At 42.0% G+C, this 17,491-nt stretch overlaps 1 protein-coding gene across 1 annotated transcript in view; it reads right to left on the bottom strand.

Annotated features, from left to right (window-relative positions):
- Window positions 1-17,491, bottom strand: part of UNC5D (unc-5 netrin receptor D) — a 601,039-nt gene that overhangs the window by 56,009 nt on the left and 527,539 nt on the right. The window contains exons 10-11 of the mRNA XM_027122816.1: window positions 16,889-17,266; window positions 11,724-11,808 (exon numbers count right to left, since the gene is read on the bottom strand). Of these exons, the coding sequence (XP_026978617.1) occupies window positions 11,724-11,808; window positions 16,889-17,266 (463 nt within the window). The remainder of the gene's footprint in view (window positions 1-11,723; window positions 11,809-16,888; window positions 17,267-17,491) is intronic.

Below are 17,491 nucleotides of genomic sequence, written 5' to 3'. Positions count from 1 at the left end.
CATTTCTTGAATAATTGTGATGTTGAGCATCTTTTCATGTGCCTACTGGCCATCTGTATGTTGTCTTTGGAGAAATATCTATTAAGGTCATTTTTTGATGGGGTTTTTTTGTTGTTGTTGAGTTGTATGAGCTATTTGTATATTTTGGAGATTAAGCCCTTGTCAGTTGCATCATTTGCAAATATTTTCTCACATTCCACAGGTTGTCTTTTCGTTTGTTTTTAGTTAAAAAAATTTTTTTATGCTTTCCTTTGCTCTACAAAAGCTTGTAAGCTTGATTAGGTACCATTTGTTTATTTTTGTTTTCATTTCTATTGCTTTGGGAGACTGACCTGAGAAAACAGTGGTATGATTTATGTCAGAGAATGTTTTCCTACACTCTCTTCTAGGAGTTTTATGGTGTCATGTCTTGTATTTAAGCCTTCAAGACAAAGCTCTTGATTATAGAGTGAACACTTAGTATGTTTGCTATCACTGAATTAAACTTTCTGCTGAGTCTAGGCATGTGTTAGTAGTTAAATGGGAATGACTCAGTATCATTGAGTCAGAGCTCAAGCAAATTCCATGGATTTTGTATCTTTGTAATTAGAAAAAAAGGGTAGACAAAATAATATCAAAATGTAGCATGTAGTTTGCACAGGACTTCTCATATTTAAAGTCACTTTACTGTCCTCACTCAAATCCTGGAATGCAGTTAATAATACACAAAATTTATAGATGATAAAATTGAGGCTTGGAGAAAGAAAGTGACTAGCTCAAAGCCACCCAGGCTGGATGTGGCAAAGGGGATTGGAACTCAAGCCTCCTGGATCCCTGTGTTGTCCTCACTCTGCTATATCATCTCATTTCTGATAATTCTTTATTTCTCACGCAGTGTCAATGACTAGGTCTGTACTACTTTCCTGACAAGTTACGTATGTCATTAGTTTACTTCAGGATTGGCAGAGTCTTACCTAGCTAGGAAGGCAAAGAAAACAAAAGGAAGGCAGGAGATCCCCCTGTGCGTGAGGCATACGAACATGATCCATGCCCAATACTGGCACATTTTGCTCTAAGTAGCATTGTTGTCACATGCTCGGGCCAAATGTGGGATTTCAATTCAGCAGTTGTCTGTTTTCTTGAATATATTACATATTATTTTTGTCTTTTATTTATTTATTCTTTAATCAGTTTTCTTCCTATCCCTTTTCTTGTTGAGTCAAAGAGCTGTGCTTATTCCCTGGAAAGAAATCCAGAGCTGCTCCCAGAGCAGCTGTTATCACAAACTCTCAGGTGACTTCAGCTGGCAAGTCTCTCTCTACTAATTAATCATCAGTTTCCAAGCCAGAATTCTGGGAATTATCTCCAAGTCCTTCATCTCGCTCACCCCACATTAACACACGCATGCGCACACCAGCGGACCTGGCCGAGTTTCTCCCCAAGTCTATCTCTCAAAGCTCCCCATTGGGTGAGAGCTCCGTGACCCCCAACTAGGTAGGGTCTACAAGCCCCTTGGCAACCTGAAGAAGCTACAGAAGACAGACCTTTATCCTTCCTCCTCCCAATAAAGATTTCTTGGGGTTCATGTCTCTCAGGGGGGATTTGAGGCAGGAGGTAGATGGACCCCAGGCTGAATAGTTTCTCCCTTGTGGACAGAAACTCCATAATAGCAGAAACTCCATAAAAGCAGGATGATGGAGGAGGCTGGGCCCTGCCCAGATAGAAGATAAGAGACCACATATTCCTCATTCTTGAAGTCAAGGAGACCTCCCTGACTACACATGCGCAGAAAGGCTCCCTGGAGGTCAAAAAGGGAAGGGGTGCCACCTCATAGTAAGTGATGAAAACTACCCGTAGGCTTCTTCACTAGAATCCATCTTGGCTAAGAGATGCGGACGCACACAGGGGAAGACCCTGATCACAACCTGGCAAAGCAAGATGATTGGTCAAAGGAAATCCAGAAGAAATGCCCCATAAAAGTTATTCAAACTGCCATGAGGGTGCGACTCACTCTCTCCCTCTCCCTCTCCCTCTCCCTCTCCCTCTCCCTCTCTCTCTCTCTCTCTCCCTGAGTCTGCCCGTGTCTATCCACACGTACTGTACTCTTTTTCCTCCTAATAAACACTTGCTTCACTTAAAAAAAAAAAAAATCCCCATTGACAGCAACGTGGGGATTAGAGAAAGGATTTAAAACGTTCGCACCTAGAGACAAGGACACTCAAAAGTAGAGTGACTATAATTTACTGTCCAAATTGAGATACTTCTGAGTGTGAAAAGGAGGGCTATTAATATCTGTGCTAGGCAAAATGAGGCATCTTTTCACTGTGCTCAGAAGGAGACTAGTATGATGAAGACTTGAACGTGGCCAGTGGCAGTGGAGATGAAGCAGAAGATAGTACATCTCGAGTGTAAATATGACCGGCTCTCCCGAATCTTCAGCCTCGGCAATCCCTACCCATCAGGTACATTTCAGTTTCCCCTAGGCGGCAGCAAACAACACTCTACACGGTCAAACCTTTATTTTTTCAGCTGCATTCCTCATCACTCTTCCTTTCGTATTTTGTTCTGATTTGCTTAGCTCCAAAATACGTGATGCTATTTATTTTTTTACTTATTTTTTAATTAATTTATTTCTGGCTGCCTTGGGTGTCAGTTGCTGCATGCGGGATCTTCTGTTGTGGCGCGCAGGGGTCTCTCTCTAGCTGTTGTGTGCGGGGTCCAGAGTGTGTGGGGTCTGTAGTTGTGGCGCACGGGCTTAGTTGCCCTGGGGCATGTGGGATCTTAGTTCCCTGGCCAGGGGATTGAGCCCGCATCCCCTGCATTGGAAGGCGGATTCTTAGGGAACACCAGGAAAGTCCCTATGTGATGTTACTTTTACCTCTGTGCCTTTGCACATTCTGTTCCCTTTGATTGGAATGCCCTTTACGCTCTGTCAGGTTTTAAGTCAATTGTCACTTCCTCTCTGAAACCTTCCCTGAGCCTTTACCCAGGGTTCATCCCTTCACTCCTGGTTAGTATTCGGGTATCTTTGTCACCACATGTAGCACACTGCAACATCATCATTCATTTAACTGGGTTTGCTTTCAGGGTTTCATCTATTATGGTATGAAGTGGCTCTAGTTTTCCTAGTAGTCACTCTAATAGTTGTGCTTCATGGAATTGTCCATGGTGGCAGGGTACCCTGAAGATATTTAATTTTGAGTCCATAACTTTTCAGTAACATCGAATTATTAAAATAGTTTGTTTTTGGGACTGATTTTTGTTCGTTTAAAAACTTTAATCTCACATCTGATTCAAAATTCCACCCACACCCCCAGTAGCTATGCACATGGACACATCTGTGCCCACACACTCATGCATATTTGCATGAACACAAGGTTCTAGCTACTGGGTCTGAAGCAGAGAACTTGCTCCCTCATGCATTCCCTCTTCCACGAGCTTATCTCTGTGGCATTATGGTAGAGAAAAGGAAAGTATACACCATCTCCTACTTAACTGTGGTGTATTTTCCTTGGATGGCTTAAGTTTCTTAAGATAATCCTTAATGAATTCAGTATAAATAGGTGATGACTCCAAAAGGCCTCACTGACAGAGGGTGCAGGTGACTGGATTGCAAACAGTTACCCCTAGGCATCTGTTGTTCCCTGTGTGTTTCAGGTACACCTGCCAACCAGCCCCCAGCTGGCAGCATCTTTACCTGCTCTCTGAGCCCCTGAAGTGGCCTCTGGCAAACCTGTTTTCCATCTCACTTAACCTCTCTGGCTCCCACTTCCTGGCCCATCTTCTCTACCTCTTGGGAATATGGGGAATTGGAAATTACAGAAGCACACTTTCCCCCTCTCTCCTGGGCTTTCTCAAAGCTTTTTATTTTTTCCCTCTTCCCTGGAAGCATTGAACAAGTCAACAAACTGATAAGCAATGAGAAAATCAGGTATCCATATCCAGTTCCTGCAGATGACCTGAATTTTATGAGTAGTTCTCCTGGGGTTACTCTCTTTGGCTTTGGCGAGCAGAGGGACAGCCATCTTTGATCCCCATACTTCTCCAAAATGTGACTTCTCTTCTTCTCTCTTCACGTGCAATTCTTACATCGATAGGGAGGGATAAGGCATGATGTGTAGGTGGGCGGGGGAGTGGTGGTGCCCATTCTGATGAAATGATGCTTCTCTGCAGGTTCCGCAGGGAGGTGGGAAAATTAGACTTGACGTTATCCTGGCGAAATCTCTGAAATTAGAGAGATCTTCCTACATATACACAATCTGTCCTCCAACCAGCACCTCCGCCAGAGTAACCTCCTTACATATAAGGGCTCCTGTTCTTCTTGGTTCACAGTACTGAGTACATTTGGCCCTTGTCACTGACCGAACTGAGCTGGTAACTCTTGCAGTGAGAAGGGGTAGTATTCTTTTGCTGTTGTGTTTTTGCCTGAGCTGCTGTAGGATGGCTTGAGACGTAACCTAGTGGGTAAGTCCTCCAAGCTGGAGAAGGCAAACAGAGATGCAAATCATCCCAGGGGTTTTGGCCAGGTCTCCTCCCTGCAGTAATGTCCTGATCAGTCACCTGGTGTCAGGGTGGAGCCAAAGGCAGGTGCCCTTATTTTATGCTCAAGAGGTAAGGTTTTGACCAGGACCCCTACATTAATTGCAGTAGCCTGATGGTAGGGGTTTCTTAGCTTCTGTGAAATCAGAGCCCTTGGAGGCTCTGATTCATAAAATATGAACTCAGTTTCATATTTTACTGGGCTGGGTGCTTTTAGAATGGCCTCAAATGTCTGCTTTGACCTAAAGAGGAGTTTACTAGAAACAGATTCATTTCATGAAGACCATTTTTACAAGTAGAATGGCCATACATATCTGTTTTCTTTTTAGCCTTCTAGAAATGAGGTCCTCCCAAACAGCCTAAGGACATTTCTCAGTGCTTGTATCCTCTCTCAGGCATGGTATGTGAGCAAGTGTGTGTTTAGAATTTTGTTTGGGTGTGTGTCACTCTTGCAACCATGGAGGAAAGGCCACATGAAGCCATTCCATAGAGGTAGCTACAGTGCGGTGCTGAATGGTGAGCCTGTTACCAGAGAAGAAATTGTCTACTCCCTTCCATTTCAGGCCTACTTTTTCTGTCTTCCTAGTCTTATATTTGGTCTTATTTCATGCTTTGCTATCAAAGCTATTGTACCATCAAGGCACCACTCCCCCCAAAAGTTAATGTTTCCTACCACCACCGTGTCTGCCTTCTCACTCCTCACCCCAAGAAATCCTCACCCCAAGATGTACCCAGTGGGAAGACCATACCATTTGAGAGAAAATAAAAGCACAGGAGAAAAACAGTGGTTGAAATACTCCATCTAGGTTGAGCCTAAATTCCAAATATGTGTCCTTTTGTAAATGCTTCAGTAAGATGACATTTCCAACTCTAGTCTAAGCATTTGGCCAGGAATATCCACAGGACAGTGTAACTGGAAAAAGAAATGAATGTTTGTCTTTGGTTTCATTTTATTGCCTCTCAGAAGAAAACTCCATATAGTAATGTTCTGGTCCATTTCTCTACTCACCAACCATGGTGGGAAGGGGGTACAAAACGAGAGCTGGGAGTGGGATGATTGTGCTACATCCGTAGCATTTTCTTATTGGGGTGTATGTGTGAGAAATCTCTGAAAGGAGACAATTGATTTTTTAATCCTCTTGTTTAAACACCTTAATTTAAAAAAAAAATTTTTATTGGAGTATAGTTGATTTACAATGTTGTTTCAGGTGTACAGTAAAGTGAAATCAGTTATACATCTATCCACTCTTTTTAAGACTCTTCCCATATAGGTCATTACAGAGTACTGAGAAGAGTTCCCTGTGCTATACAGTAGTTTCTTAATAGTTAATCTATTTTATATATAGTAGTGTGTATATGTCAATCCCAGTCTCCCAATTTATCCCCCCCTTTCCCCTCTGGGTGACCATAAGTTTGTTTTCTACATCTGTGACTGTTTCTCTTTTGTAGATTAAAAAAACTGGTACAAATGAACTTTTTTTTAAGATTCCACGTATAAGTGATATCATAAGGTATTTGTCTGTCTCTGTCTGACTTACTTCACTTGGTATGATAATCCATCCATGTTGCCGCAAATGGCATTATTTCACTCTTTTTTACGGCTGAGTAATATTCCACTGTGTATGTATGACATCTTTATCCATTCCTCTGACACTTAGGTTGTTTCCATGTCTTGGATGTTGTACTGCAATGAACACTGGGGTGCATGTATCTTTTCAAATTATGGTTTTCTCTGAATATATGCCCAGGAGTGGGATTGCTGGATCATAGGGTAGTTCTATTTAACACTCTTTTTTTTTTTTTTTTTTTTTTTTGCGGTACGCGGGCCTCTCACTGTTGTGGCTTCTCCCATTGCGGAGCACAGGCTCCGGACGTGCAGGCTCAGTGGCCACGGCTCACGGGCCCAGCCGCTCTGCGGCATGTGGTGTCTTCCTGGACCGGGGCACGAACCTGCGTCCCCTGCATCAGCAGGTGGACTCTCAACCACTGCGCCACCAGGGAAGCCCTAAACACCCTTTTTTAATAAAAGTTACCAAAACCTGTTTAGAGAGGATGAAAAATCCACATCCCCCCAAAGCTCCTGAAGAAATGTTAGAAAGACCCAAATTCTTTCAAATTCAAGTTTGGGAAGAGGCAGCCTTGTTGAGAGTGATCACTGCTGGTTTCCTACCCTCCAAAGCCGTCCTCGATAAAGGTGGCCACATGTGGCATCGACCGAGCTTCTTAAATACACTTGATCCAGGAGAATCCTAAGGGCCTCTCACCAGCAAATACTTCTGGCAGCTCCAAGTTTATGCCATTGCCTTTCGGTGAGGCTACTCTAGCTTCTGTGACATCACAAAGCAACCTCTATTTTGTGAGTGGAGCAGTGCCTGAAACTTAACCCTTCTGTCTGTCGGTGGCTGGGCCTGGGGTAGAGTTGGAAGGAAGCTACTTAAGGCAATATTCGGGCATCAGAGTGACTTCAAAGCAGAGAATAAATGCTTGGATTTCATACCTACACCCCAATGTTCATAGCAGCACTATTTACAACATCCAAGACATGGAAGCAACCCAGTGTCCGTCAATAGACAGATGGATAAAGAAGATGTAGTACATATATACAATGGAATATTCCTCAGCTATAAAAAAGAATGAAATATTACCATTTGTAGCAATATGGATGGACCTAGAGATTATCATCCTGAGTGAAGTCAAAGACAAATATTCTATCACTTATATGTGGAATCTAAAATAACGGATTTATTTATGAAACAGACTCACAGACATAGAAAACAAACTTACGGTTACCAAAGGGGAAAGCTAGGGGGAGGGATTAATAGATAAACGACAAGGATTTACTGTATAGCAAAGGGAGCTACATTCAGTATCCTGTAATAACCTATAATGGAAAAGAATCTGAAAAAATATATGTATAACTGAATCACTTTGCTGTACACCTGAAACTAACATTTTAAGTCAACTATACCTCACTTAAAAATAAAAAAGCCTGGATTTACCTACTGTTCTATACCCCCTTCCTACCTTACACTGTATAAATACTAGAAAATGTATCCTGGAGCTGGAAATCACTGAGTTAATAACCCTTATACCTTTCTTTGTCTGGTGAATTTCTACTGATCTTTTAGCCACCTTCCTTCCCTACTATGCCTCTCTGAATCTATCCTTAGAACAGATTAAGGGCCTCCTCTATTTTTCCCATTGTTTTCTGTGAAATCCTCTACTGCAGTGTCATTCCACATTGAAGTATAAAGTTACTGTCTTCGCCAAATCTGGGCCCCATTCTGTATGTTTCACGGTGTATTTCCATTATTAGGCATAAGCCCCATCTCTCATCAAACATGTCTTACTGGACTCAAGAATAATACACTTAATTATTCCTTAAAGTGGGGAGTGTGACATAGTCTAAAAGTACATTATTAGGCAGAAACTTTTGTTTTGGTGCCCAGTCCTGCTACCACCTAGGCAAACCTAACTTCTTTTTGGTCTTCATTTGCAAATCTACAAAATTAAGGTAATTATTATTACTTACCACAGCAGGATGGATGAGAAGATTAAAGGAAATCTTGTAGGTAGAATACTTTTTCAAATTTAAATGTATCAATTAGGTGTTCTTATTTTATCTTTCAAATTGTAGTATCACTGTATGTCATGCAATCCTACAACATCCCTATGAGGTAGGTACCTACTATTGTTTTTCAGATGAGGACTCAGAGTCAAGGAGCTTCATAAACTTACCTAAGGTCACATGAACAAAACCAGTGAGTCTTAAGTCTGAACCCAGAGCTCAGATGCCTGAGTGCACACTCTTAGCCCAAGTTTCAGCACTGAGGTGACACCTGTTTCCAGACCTTTTTCTCTCAACTATGATGATGTAATAACAACAGCCAGTTACCTTTGTCCAGTCCTGCCTAATTCTCGGTGCTCTTACAGAGCGATTCCAGGCGATGCCTCTTTACAGGGGCCAAACCTTGGCATGCAACGTCAGAAAGCTGTTTCCCTAAAGTCTCCGACGTCAAGGAGAGGTGGCATCCTTTAGTCCGTGAGCACCGGAATTGGAGTCAGATATCCTGAAGTCAAATCCCAGCTCACCGGTAAGTAACAGGCCCTCGCAAAGCAGCCTCGCTTCTTTGAACCTTCATTTTTCAGATCTTTTTTTCTCATCTCAAAAATTGGGACAAAATCCCCTTCTTTTGAACATAACTGGGGAGATTAAATGAGTTAAGCACCTGAGAGCACCTTTGCAAGTTATACTGAAACAGAGGTAAGTAATTACTTTTCCAAGGATGCGAAGTCCCCTTCTAGCGAACCATTTAAGGTGTATATATGTACAAAAAGTCAACAGAGTTAATTCCCTCAGCATTATAACCAACCAAAAGTCCAGATTGCTGGAGGAGGTTAGAAAAGATTCATTAGGATGGTTGTTCAAGTCTGAGAGTGTAGACAAAGCAGGGATATTGAGGGAGGAAAGTGACATCATTCCACTTAATGGAAAGTACAGACTTGCCACGTATACAAGTAGGACATCCCAAGAGAGACAGAGCACATTCAATTCAAACAATGAAAAACCTCCCTTGAAACTTACCAGAATATTAAATATATCCATCTGAGACTATTTGAATACGGGGGCTTGTTCTGAGTCTGTGGTTAACGCCACACACCCATACCCCTGGAAATCTGGTACAGAGTTTGGATACTTGATATCCATTATGGTTCCACTAAATCATCACCCTGCTACACCAGGGGTGTGTAACTCAGAAAGGAGCAACAGAAATAAATCATCAACAGCAAAACGGAACAGCCTTTCAACACAGCATAAAGATGGTGTTCAGAGAATCCCGCTGTGATTCTGTGTGTGTGGAGGTGATGGAGAATCAGGAAACCCAGTTCTCACACCTGTGACCCGAGAGGGAGGGAACTCAGATGGCTCTAGAGGAAAAGGTGAAAGAGCCAGAGCAGTGCCGTACCAGCTCCACGAACTTTGAGGAAATGCGCCTTAATCTGGACACAAGTTCAGAATAACAGAGAGCATGAGATGAACGTGGGTTTACAAGTGGCCTTACAAAGAAAAGTTGACACTGAAGAGCTATATCAGTTGTCTTCTCCTGATTCATCACAGGACTAAAAGCAGAACTCGGATGCAAGCAGCCTCCTGGCAAGGATGGAAAAACAAATGTACCTGAGCTTTAGAAAAAGTAACTAAAAGGCATTTACTATTTTTAGTGTTTTTGTAAGTATGCAGTTTGGAGCTCCTCCAAAAGGAGTGAGACTAGCCGAGGAAGCGAAGTGGGCTGTAGTCTAGTGGTGTGAAGTAGGAACATCTGGGAAGGTTTCAGCAACATGGAAAAAAATGTGTGCATTCTGCAATTTTATTTCATCCTCTGTTAAGCAGAGAACTACACGCTTACTTCATAGATCTGAAGTCTTAGATGAACTCTTCTTGTTTCCATCCACCTTCCTGAACAGCAGCAATGAACCTGCGCCTCAGATACAGATGGATAAACCAAACTGATTAACATGGAACTTACAAAGCTTAGCAGGGGGTGATCCCAGGAGGCCAAAGCCGTCTTTCAGAGTCTTGGAGCTCTGGTGAGTTTTTATGTATTTCTCTTTCTTATTTTTCAACTGCAGGATGTCCCAAGTCATATTTCCCTCATTTTTGAGCCATTTAATGTAAGTCCCTGTATGTTTGATGCCTTTGGACACATTCTAGCTCTGACCTCCTAAAAAGAAAGTTCTAGTAAGAGATGGGGATTGAGGTGAGCTGTGCATTAGGTGCCTTTGAAAATGTGGATGAGCCCTAGGCTGGTTCTTGCATAATGAGGTGAAAGACCCTGAGGCTGGGTTTGAGAGGAAGGAGCTGAACACAGGCTCCGTGGACTCCTTACCTCTAAACCACTAAGGGAACAGGATGCAGCAGGGAGGAGGGTTTGCAGGAGGCCATGATTTTCAGGCAAGGTTGACTGGATTCTGCCTCAAACTTGATTTTTGAAGGGTGATGCATTTAAGAGCATATGTATAATTGACCATGACCTCAATTTTGGACAGGTACAGTCGCTTAAATAAATCCACCAAAGAGAGAAAAACGAGGTGACTCTCATCCAGAGAACTCCATTTTTAGGACTGCTTAGTTGAGATTCTGAATAAAACCTCTTGCCCTTTTTGCCAAATGGAGACATTTAAACACCGGCATGTTTTCAGGTGCACAGGTAAAGGACCTAGGTCTACAGACCTGAGAAAATAACATAAGAGCCCGACATAGCACAGCTTATGTGCAAGTCCTCTGAAAGTCTCCCCAGCAACCAACTAGCAGAGCCTTTTCTTCCATTTTTTCTCAAGCACCGTAGAGCAGAAAGTTAAAACCACTGGTTACCAACAAATCCTCTTATGGAGATAGCTATCAAAGTCTGTTCAAACCATCTGTTTCTCTGTTTTTCCTTTCAGTGTTTTTCCTTCGTGTGTGTATTTTTTATTTTTATTTTTTGCTAAGAATGACAAGATCTATTCTAAAATAACCAAGATGTTATGACTGAAAATGCCAGAGGTATACAGACCCAGTTTATAAGAGAAATTGCTTTCTCAAAAGGAGTTTGGTTTATCTTGTGTGGAGGCAGGCAACATTTCTACAAATATTATAGTTGCACTAGGAAGATAACCAACTACTTTCATTAAGAGTGTGTGGCAAGATTTGTATTTGTTCATGTAATTGAATTTAATGCTGCTGAAATTTGTCAGACCTGAAAGCTATTGAAGTATAGACTATTTTTTTCTTTGAGGAATACTGCCTAAGAAATTATCTCTCGGCTTTAGGGCAGGTCTTCTGTTGATATTAAAAGGTCACAGGTCAGTTAATTCTCTGCATTTTCATAACGCGTGGCACCAAAGGGTACCTCCAGGGATGATATTTTCTTCTTTTGAGAGGAAGGTTCTGTGACCCAGTCACCGTTTGTGGAGAGACCCTGATTATGCCTTGCCTATGGACTTACTGTTTCAGTGTCTGCGGTCTAGATGTTGGTGACTTGGGTTAGCTGCCTACAAAATGGACAGCCAACAGTTTTGCAACTACTTTTCGCCTCTATATAGTCAAGAAGCTCACTGTCTCACACACCACCATGTCACATTATCTTAATAACTTCAGATTTTCTGCAGAAGTTCCATTTCATACTTAAGATCTCATTAATATGCCATCCTTCTGTGTCTCTTACCTGGGTTCACCTTGGTTGATGGACATGTAAATCTCCCAAGAATTCTCCTCCGGGATGGCACTATGTGGTATCAGTAAACTCACCCCTGAAACAGAAAAAGCCAAGAAATCATTTGTAGATTCTCCAATTATCCTGAAGCACCTCAGCTGAACAGCATACAGCTGCTCTCAAAGAGGGACCACCTCACAGCACTTTATGAAATTCCAATCCTGGCAGACATTGTTTCCTCAAGTGACATAAAGAACTGCATATTAGTCAACTGTGTACTCAAATTAGATTTTTATTTAAAGTCTTCCTAATGTAAATTGGTGGAGCTATTGTGGAAAACAATATGGAGGGTCCTCAGAAAACTAAAAATAGAGTTGCCATGTGATCCAGCAATCCCATTCCTGGGCATATATCTGGACAAAACTCTAATTTGAAAAGATGTATGCACCCCAGTGTTCACAGCAGCACTACTTACAATAGCCAAGACATAGAAACAACCTAGATGTCCATCGACAGATGAATGGATAAAGGAGATGTGGTACATATATACCATGGAATATTACTCTGCCGTAAAGAAGGAAATAACGCCATTTGCTGCAACACGGATGGACCTAGAGATTATCATACTAAGGAAAGTAAGTCTGACAAACACAAATATATGCTGTAACTTATATATGGAATCTAAAATACAACACAAATGAACCTAGGAAAGAGATTCACAGACATAGAGAACCAGACTTGAGGTTGGGGAGGGATGGATTGGGAGTGTGGGGTTAGCAGATGTAAATTATTACATATGGAATGGATAAACAACAAGGCCCTACTGTATAGCACAGGGAACTAAATTCAGTCTCCTGTGATATACATATTTATATTCTTTTCCATTATGGTTTATCTGAATCACTTTGCTGTACAGCAGAAGTTAACACAACCTTGTAAGTCAACTATACTTCAATAAAATAAGTTAAAAAAATAGTCTTCCTAGCATTTAAAAAATTCTCTTATAAGATTTGGTGTCCCGAGACCTGGCACTGTCAAACATATCTGAGAATATATGAGTTTATCAGTTAATCGACTCTAAAATTTCAAAAGGTACTTCTCTGTCTCTATCCATTCATTTCCTGAAAAGGTATCTGGGATGATGCATGAGCCATCTAACATTTTGCTAGAGCCTGGTGTGTAACTGTCTTCTAAATGGTGCATCTTGAAGTCAGTTTAGGGAGGTAACCAATGGAGTAGTGCATTTTGTCAAGAAAACTGGAGAAGGAAAAAGCATGGATAAGCTTAGGAACTTATACGTTTTGTGTAGCCACTATTTGACCCCATATTTGCAAACAGAAGCTAGAAAAGGGTAAAGGTGACTTAACCATATTCATTCAAGGTCAAACTGAAAAAAACTCAGTAGGCTTACTTCAGTAAAATCATATAATGAAGGGAAGGGGGGCACAGGAGGGCACATCACACTGCATTTGAAAATTCCCCTCTTTCCTCCTGAATGCTGTGAACTAAATATTTCACTTTGGCCAAGAGGGAAGAGTCTAGAGCAGGCAGAGATTCTCTTTAATGTACCTTCTTGTTTATAAAAAGAAATGAAATAGAGACACAGTAAGATCTTTACAAAATAAAATCTCAGGGTAGTCTCCTATCCTTTGAATAATGCAGCACTCACCTTTTCTCCTTTCATTAGAGCTAATGTAATCACCCAGGAGGCTTTCGGGTTGCTGATGATAATTTAAACCTAGAGATGGCAGGCTTTACCGATATCCTTCTATGTGCCTGCTAGCTGCTATAGAATCAAGGAATGCAAGGCTCGGCAGAACAAGTTATTTGTGATTCACATTTATGAACGTTATTCAGTAAGACGCTAGTTACCATCAGTATCCGTCACTAATACTAAGAATGAGGCCCATTTAAATCTTGCTTACAGCTTTTCAGCGAGGGTATTCATTTATGTCAACAGTAGGAGAGCTGTAATTGTCATACTTAGTGGCCCCTGATCAGGCCCCTCCTCTAATGGCCCATTCTTCCTTACATGTAGTTGCCAAATGAAGTGGTCTCCATTACATCCTTCCCTGCTGGGGAGCAGAAGTTGTAATGCAGGATATTCAGCGTGTGTGGATGTCAACTTGAACACACACACTAGACATTGTGTATTTAGTTTGGCATCGCAGTTTCTCTCTGTTGCCTCTCTTTTAGACTATGATGACAACAGAGACATTTGGACCCTATTTTTTAGACACAGAATAGCACAGGAGGTTATCATCAAGAAGTAATTTCATCTTAGGCAATTAACCCAGAATAAGAGTTTTGTTGTGCTCCCGTTTCCCATTTTTCTTTTCCTTTTTCCCCCTTGATTTGGGGTATAATTCACATGCTTAAAAATGGACCCATGTTAGGTATACGATTTGATGAGTTTTGGGGCAAATGTATACTCTCAGGAACCACCATCGAGATCAAGATACAGAACATTTCCACTGCCTCCGAAAGTTCCCTCATGCCCTTTAGAAGTCAGTTTGATCGCCAGCCCAAATGACCATTTATTTGCCTTCTGACATGTTGATTAGTTTGTCTTTTCTATAGCACAATGCCTGGCAGAGAGTAAGCGCTCAAAAAATAAATCATGACTCTATGAACAGGATTCAATATTTTGAGGGGGGAAAAAAAAAGCCAGGCTTTGAGACATGCTGTCTGTCTTCTGCAGACCATCAGGGCCTGACAATCAATTCCCAGATCGAGTCAGAATAAAGATGCGTGTGGACTTTTGAGAAAGGGCTGTTTGTAGAGCAGATCCTATCACATTCCTTTGAAGTCGGCTTAATTCTGGTGTTTACAATGAAACATTATTCATAATACTCCTAAATTCAACCTGAATGTACGGGATCATTGGAGCTTTAAACAATTCTGCATGATTATCCTTTAAACATACTTCCCTCCCCCCATCCAAACATGTAAATTGTATACGGCAACTGCAGCTAGTCAAACACAGAGGCAAAGGTCATGGGAGGCTGGTACTGCTTGTGGCAAGTTACCCCTTATGAAGAGTGAATGGCTCTGCGAATCTTTATGCCTGTGGTCCCCTAAAGACGTATCTATTTTCAACATGGCATTCACGAGTTCTCTCTGATTAAAGAAAAATATACTTTCCCCCAAACTCCACCTGCTACCCTGACAGCCTTTTATTTGATAGGACAACAGAACCACCTGAGTTTTTTAGTTCATGTTTTGCATAATCGTTCTGAGAGTGTGGGGACCACTGCCAGGCACCCCACAATAATTTGGGATGGATGACATTCCAGCAATTTAATTTCTGTGCCTTGCTTCTTTATACTTTAGCTCCCCAGGGCATATTTTACATTTATGTTCTGCAAATAACAGAGCATATGTTTCAATTCCCTACACTTATTTTTCCTCAAACTCATTCCCAGTGAACAGCTTCAGTCTTGTCTAGGGCTTCTTGTTCGGAGCTCTGAAAATGCGCCTTCACAGAGGAACCGTTTGGGACTCATAGAAGACGCTATCAGAACTTTGAGTTTTCAACCCAAGTGCCTCTCAAGTCAGAAGGGAAACAAGAAAAAAATCTGTTTCATCGCGATTTCATCTCACATTCTTTGATGAACGTTAAACAAACGTGGCCAATAAATGGGTTGATCTTGGCACTTCCTCCATGTGTGTGGAAATGTACACACACAGACACACAAGGATGGGAAGACAGAAGAGTGGGCCAATCTATTCAACCAGTAACTACTGAGAGCCACCTGAGTGCCAGGCACTACGTAAGAAAGAGGAAATCAAAGTATTCAAACTCAACATGCAACTTCATATAGTTCTGATGTGTATATATATACTCTTCTTTTTGAAAGGGCAGGGTTCGTATCTTTTCCAGATCCCACACTTGCAATTTACAGATGCTTACAAGAACAGTGCCTGTTAATACGGCCGCCTACTCATGTCCCATCAATCTCCTATCTGGCAAATCTCACCAGGCGGAAGGCATCACACATTGACACTCAGACATACTTAGACAACTTTCCTTACCACATCTGAGAACACTGACCGAGGAAGATTTAGAGAACTGGAAGTTTAGAAACAAAATCATCATTGGGGCTGTACTGGAGGGCTATTTGCCTGAAATGAAGTTTTTAAGGAAGCGATTGATATAGGAAAACCAAACAATCATCAGCTTGAAACAAATTGCAGGCGCAAGTCACTAAACTACTTAGATGGTCAGTTAGTGGAATGGTAGCATCAGACTAGTTCTACTACAGAGTTCATTGTATAAGAGAAGATGTTTGATATTTTAGGTGGGTTAGTTCTACCCTACAGAGAAATCTGCCAAGGCCCTGCTGGTCCTGACTCAACGCTAGCCAGTTCTTTAACACTTGCAGATCTGATATATTCCCTTTCCTCTCAGCCAACAGGGATGATTCAGAGCACTCCCTAAATCTCGTTGCTCAGAAATCGGAGGAGAGATGGCTCTCTTCCTCCATCCAGTTAGTTAGGTCTTAGATGGCAACTCTGAAGACTAATCTATAGGTACGGTGTCATTTTCAAAGTGACCTGGGCTGTACACCTTGTCAAAACATCAAGAAGATCTTCCAACCCAAAGGAAGGAAACACTCTTGAGAACGATATGGCCATGGATCTGAAGTTTGAATTCAAAAGAGCAACCCCATAAGGAACCCTCATCACTGCGCATGATAAAGCAACATTACAGTAAGGCTGACAGACACCGATGGTGTTGATTAGGTCAGTTACTGAGGAAGTTTGAGTGTCATTGCAGTAAATTATCGACTAGAGTGTAAACCATGCTTTGCTATAAAAATGGTATTTTTCAGTCATGTCAAAGAATGTTTTCAGTGCTTCCTGATCATGTTCTAGGAACTATATTTCAAGGGGGCTTAAACTCTGGGGACCACCCGAAGCTTTTGAGCCAATATGGCTGTCAACCCTAACAGAGCATCTGATGGAGTGTACGGTCCATGCTGAGATGAAATCTAATCTCAGTGCTGGTTCTGGTTCGCCATGTAAATCAAGCCAACTGATGGAGCCACGGTGTCTGTCACTCCGACATGGGAACAGTCAACATCTTATAAATGAAACTTACGGGACATCATTATGTAAATATAACACGTTCAAACAAACGCGAGAAAATACACAAACGCACACTTACCACCCACCTGTATTTGGCATTACTAAGCGTCCTCCTAAATGGCCAAAGACACCAGTGGTCCTCAGTTCTGTCCTTGTAGGAAGTGATGACAGATTTTGGATGTAGGGTGTTTTATTTCTGGGATGCACTGTAGTGAAGCTGCAGTTGTTTCCATGGGGAAAAGTCCCGGAATGATTCTTGCCGTGGTACTCAGCTCTCTCAGACACTCCCAGGGAAACCATGAATGAGCTCTGCACTTTGACTTTGATGTCCGACAGAGGGTTAAAGAGTGAGGACTCCGTCATGAGTTCCTTGTCCAGGGGGTCCTGTAGACAGATGGGCCCACTGTATGTTCGGCTTACTGTTAGGTCTGGTTGCATGGAGGAATTCAAGAGCAGGGAGTTACCTGGTTAAAGAAGAATTGATCTGTCACTCAGAAACCGGAAAGCATCGCCGTTAGGACTTTACATCTGCTTCTCCTAACCGCACAACAAAGGCTCGCCAGCTGCTCCGGTCAAGCCTAGCCCTTCAGACCCACCCTGGGCATCTAAAGCACCTCTAACGGGCTGATCATGAGTGCCCAGAGCCTTGGAATCAGGAGCTCTGGCTTTCACAGTCAATTCCCTGAATG

Source organism: Aethalodelphis obliquidens, unplaced genomic scaffold, assembly GCF_003676395.1.
Source record: "Aethalodelphis obliquidens isolate GAN/ISIS:26980383/991018 unplaced genomic scaffold, ASM367639v1 scaffold25, whole genome shotgun sequence".
NCBI classification, from domain to species: domain Eukaryota; kingdom Metazoa; phylum Chordata; class Mammalia; order Artiodactyla; family Delphinidae; genus Aethalodelphis; species Aethalodelphis obliquidens.
This window is presented reverse-complemented; position numbering and strand designations above follow the sequence as displayed.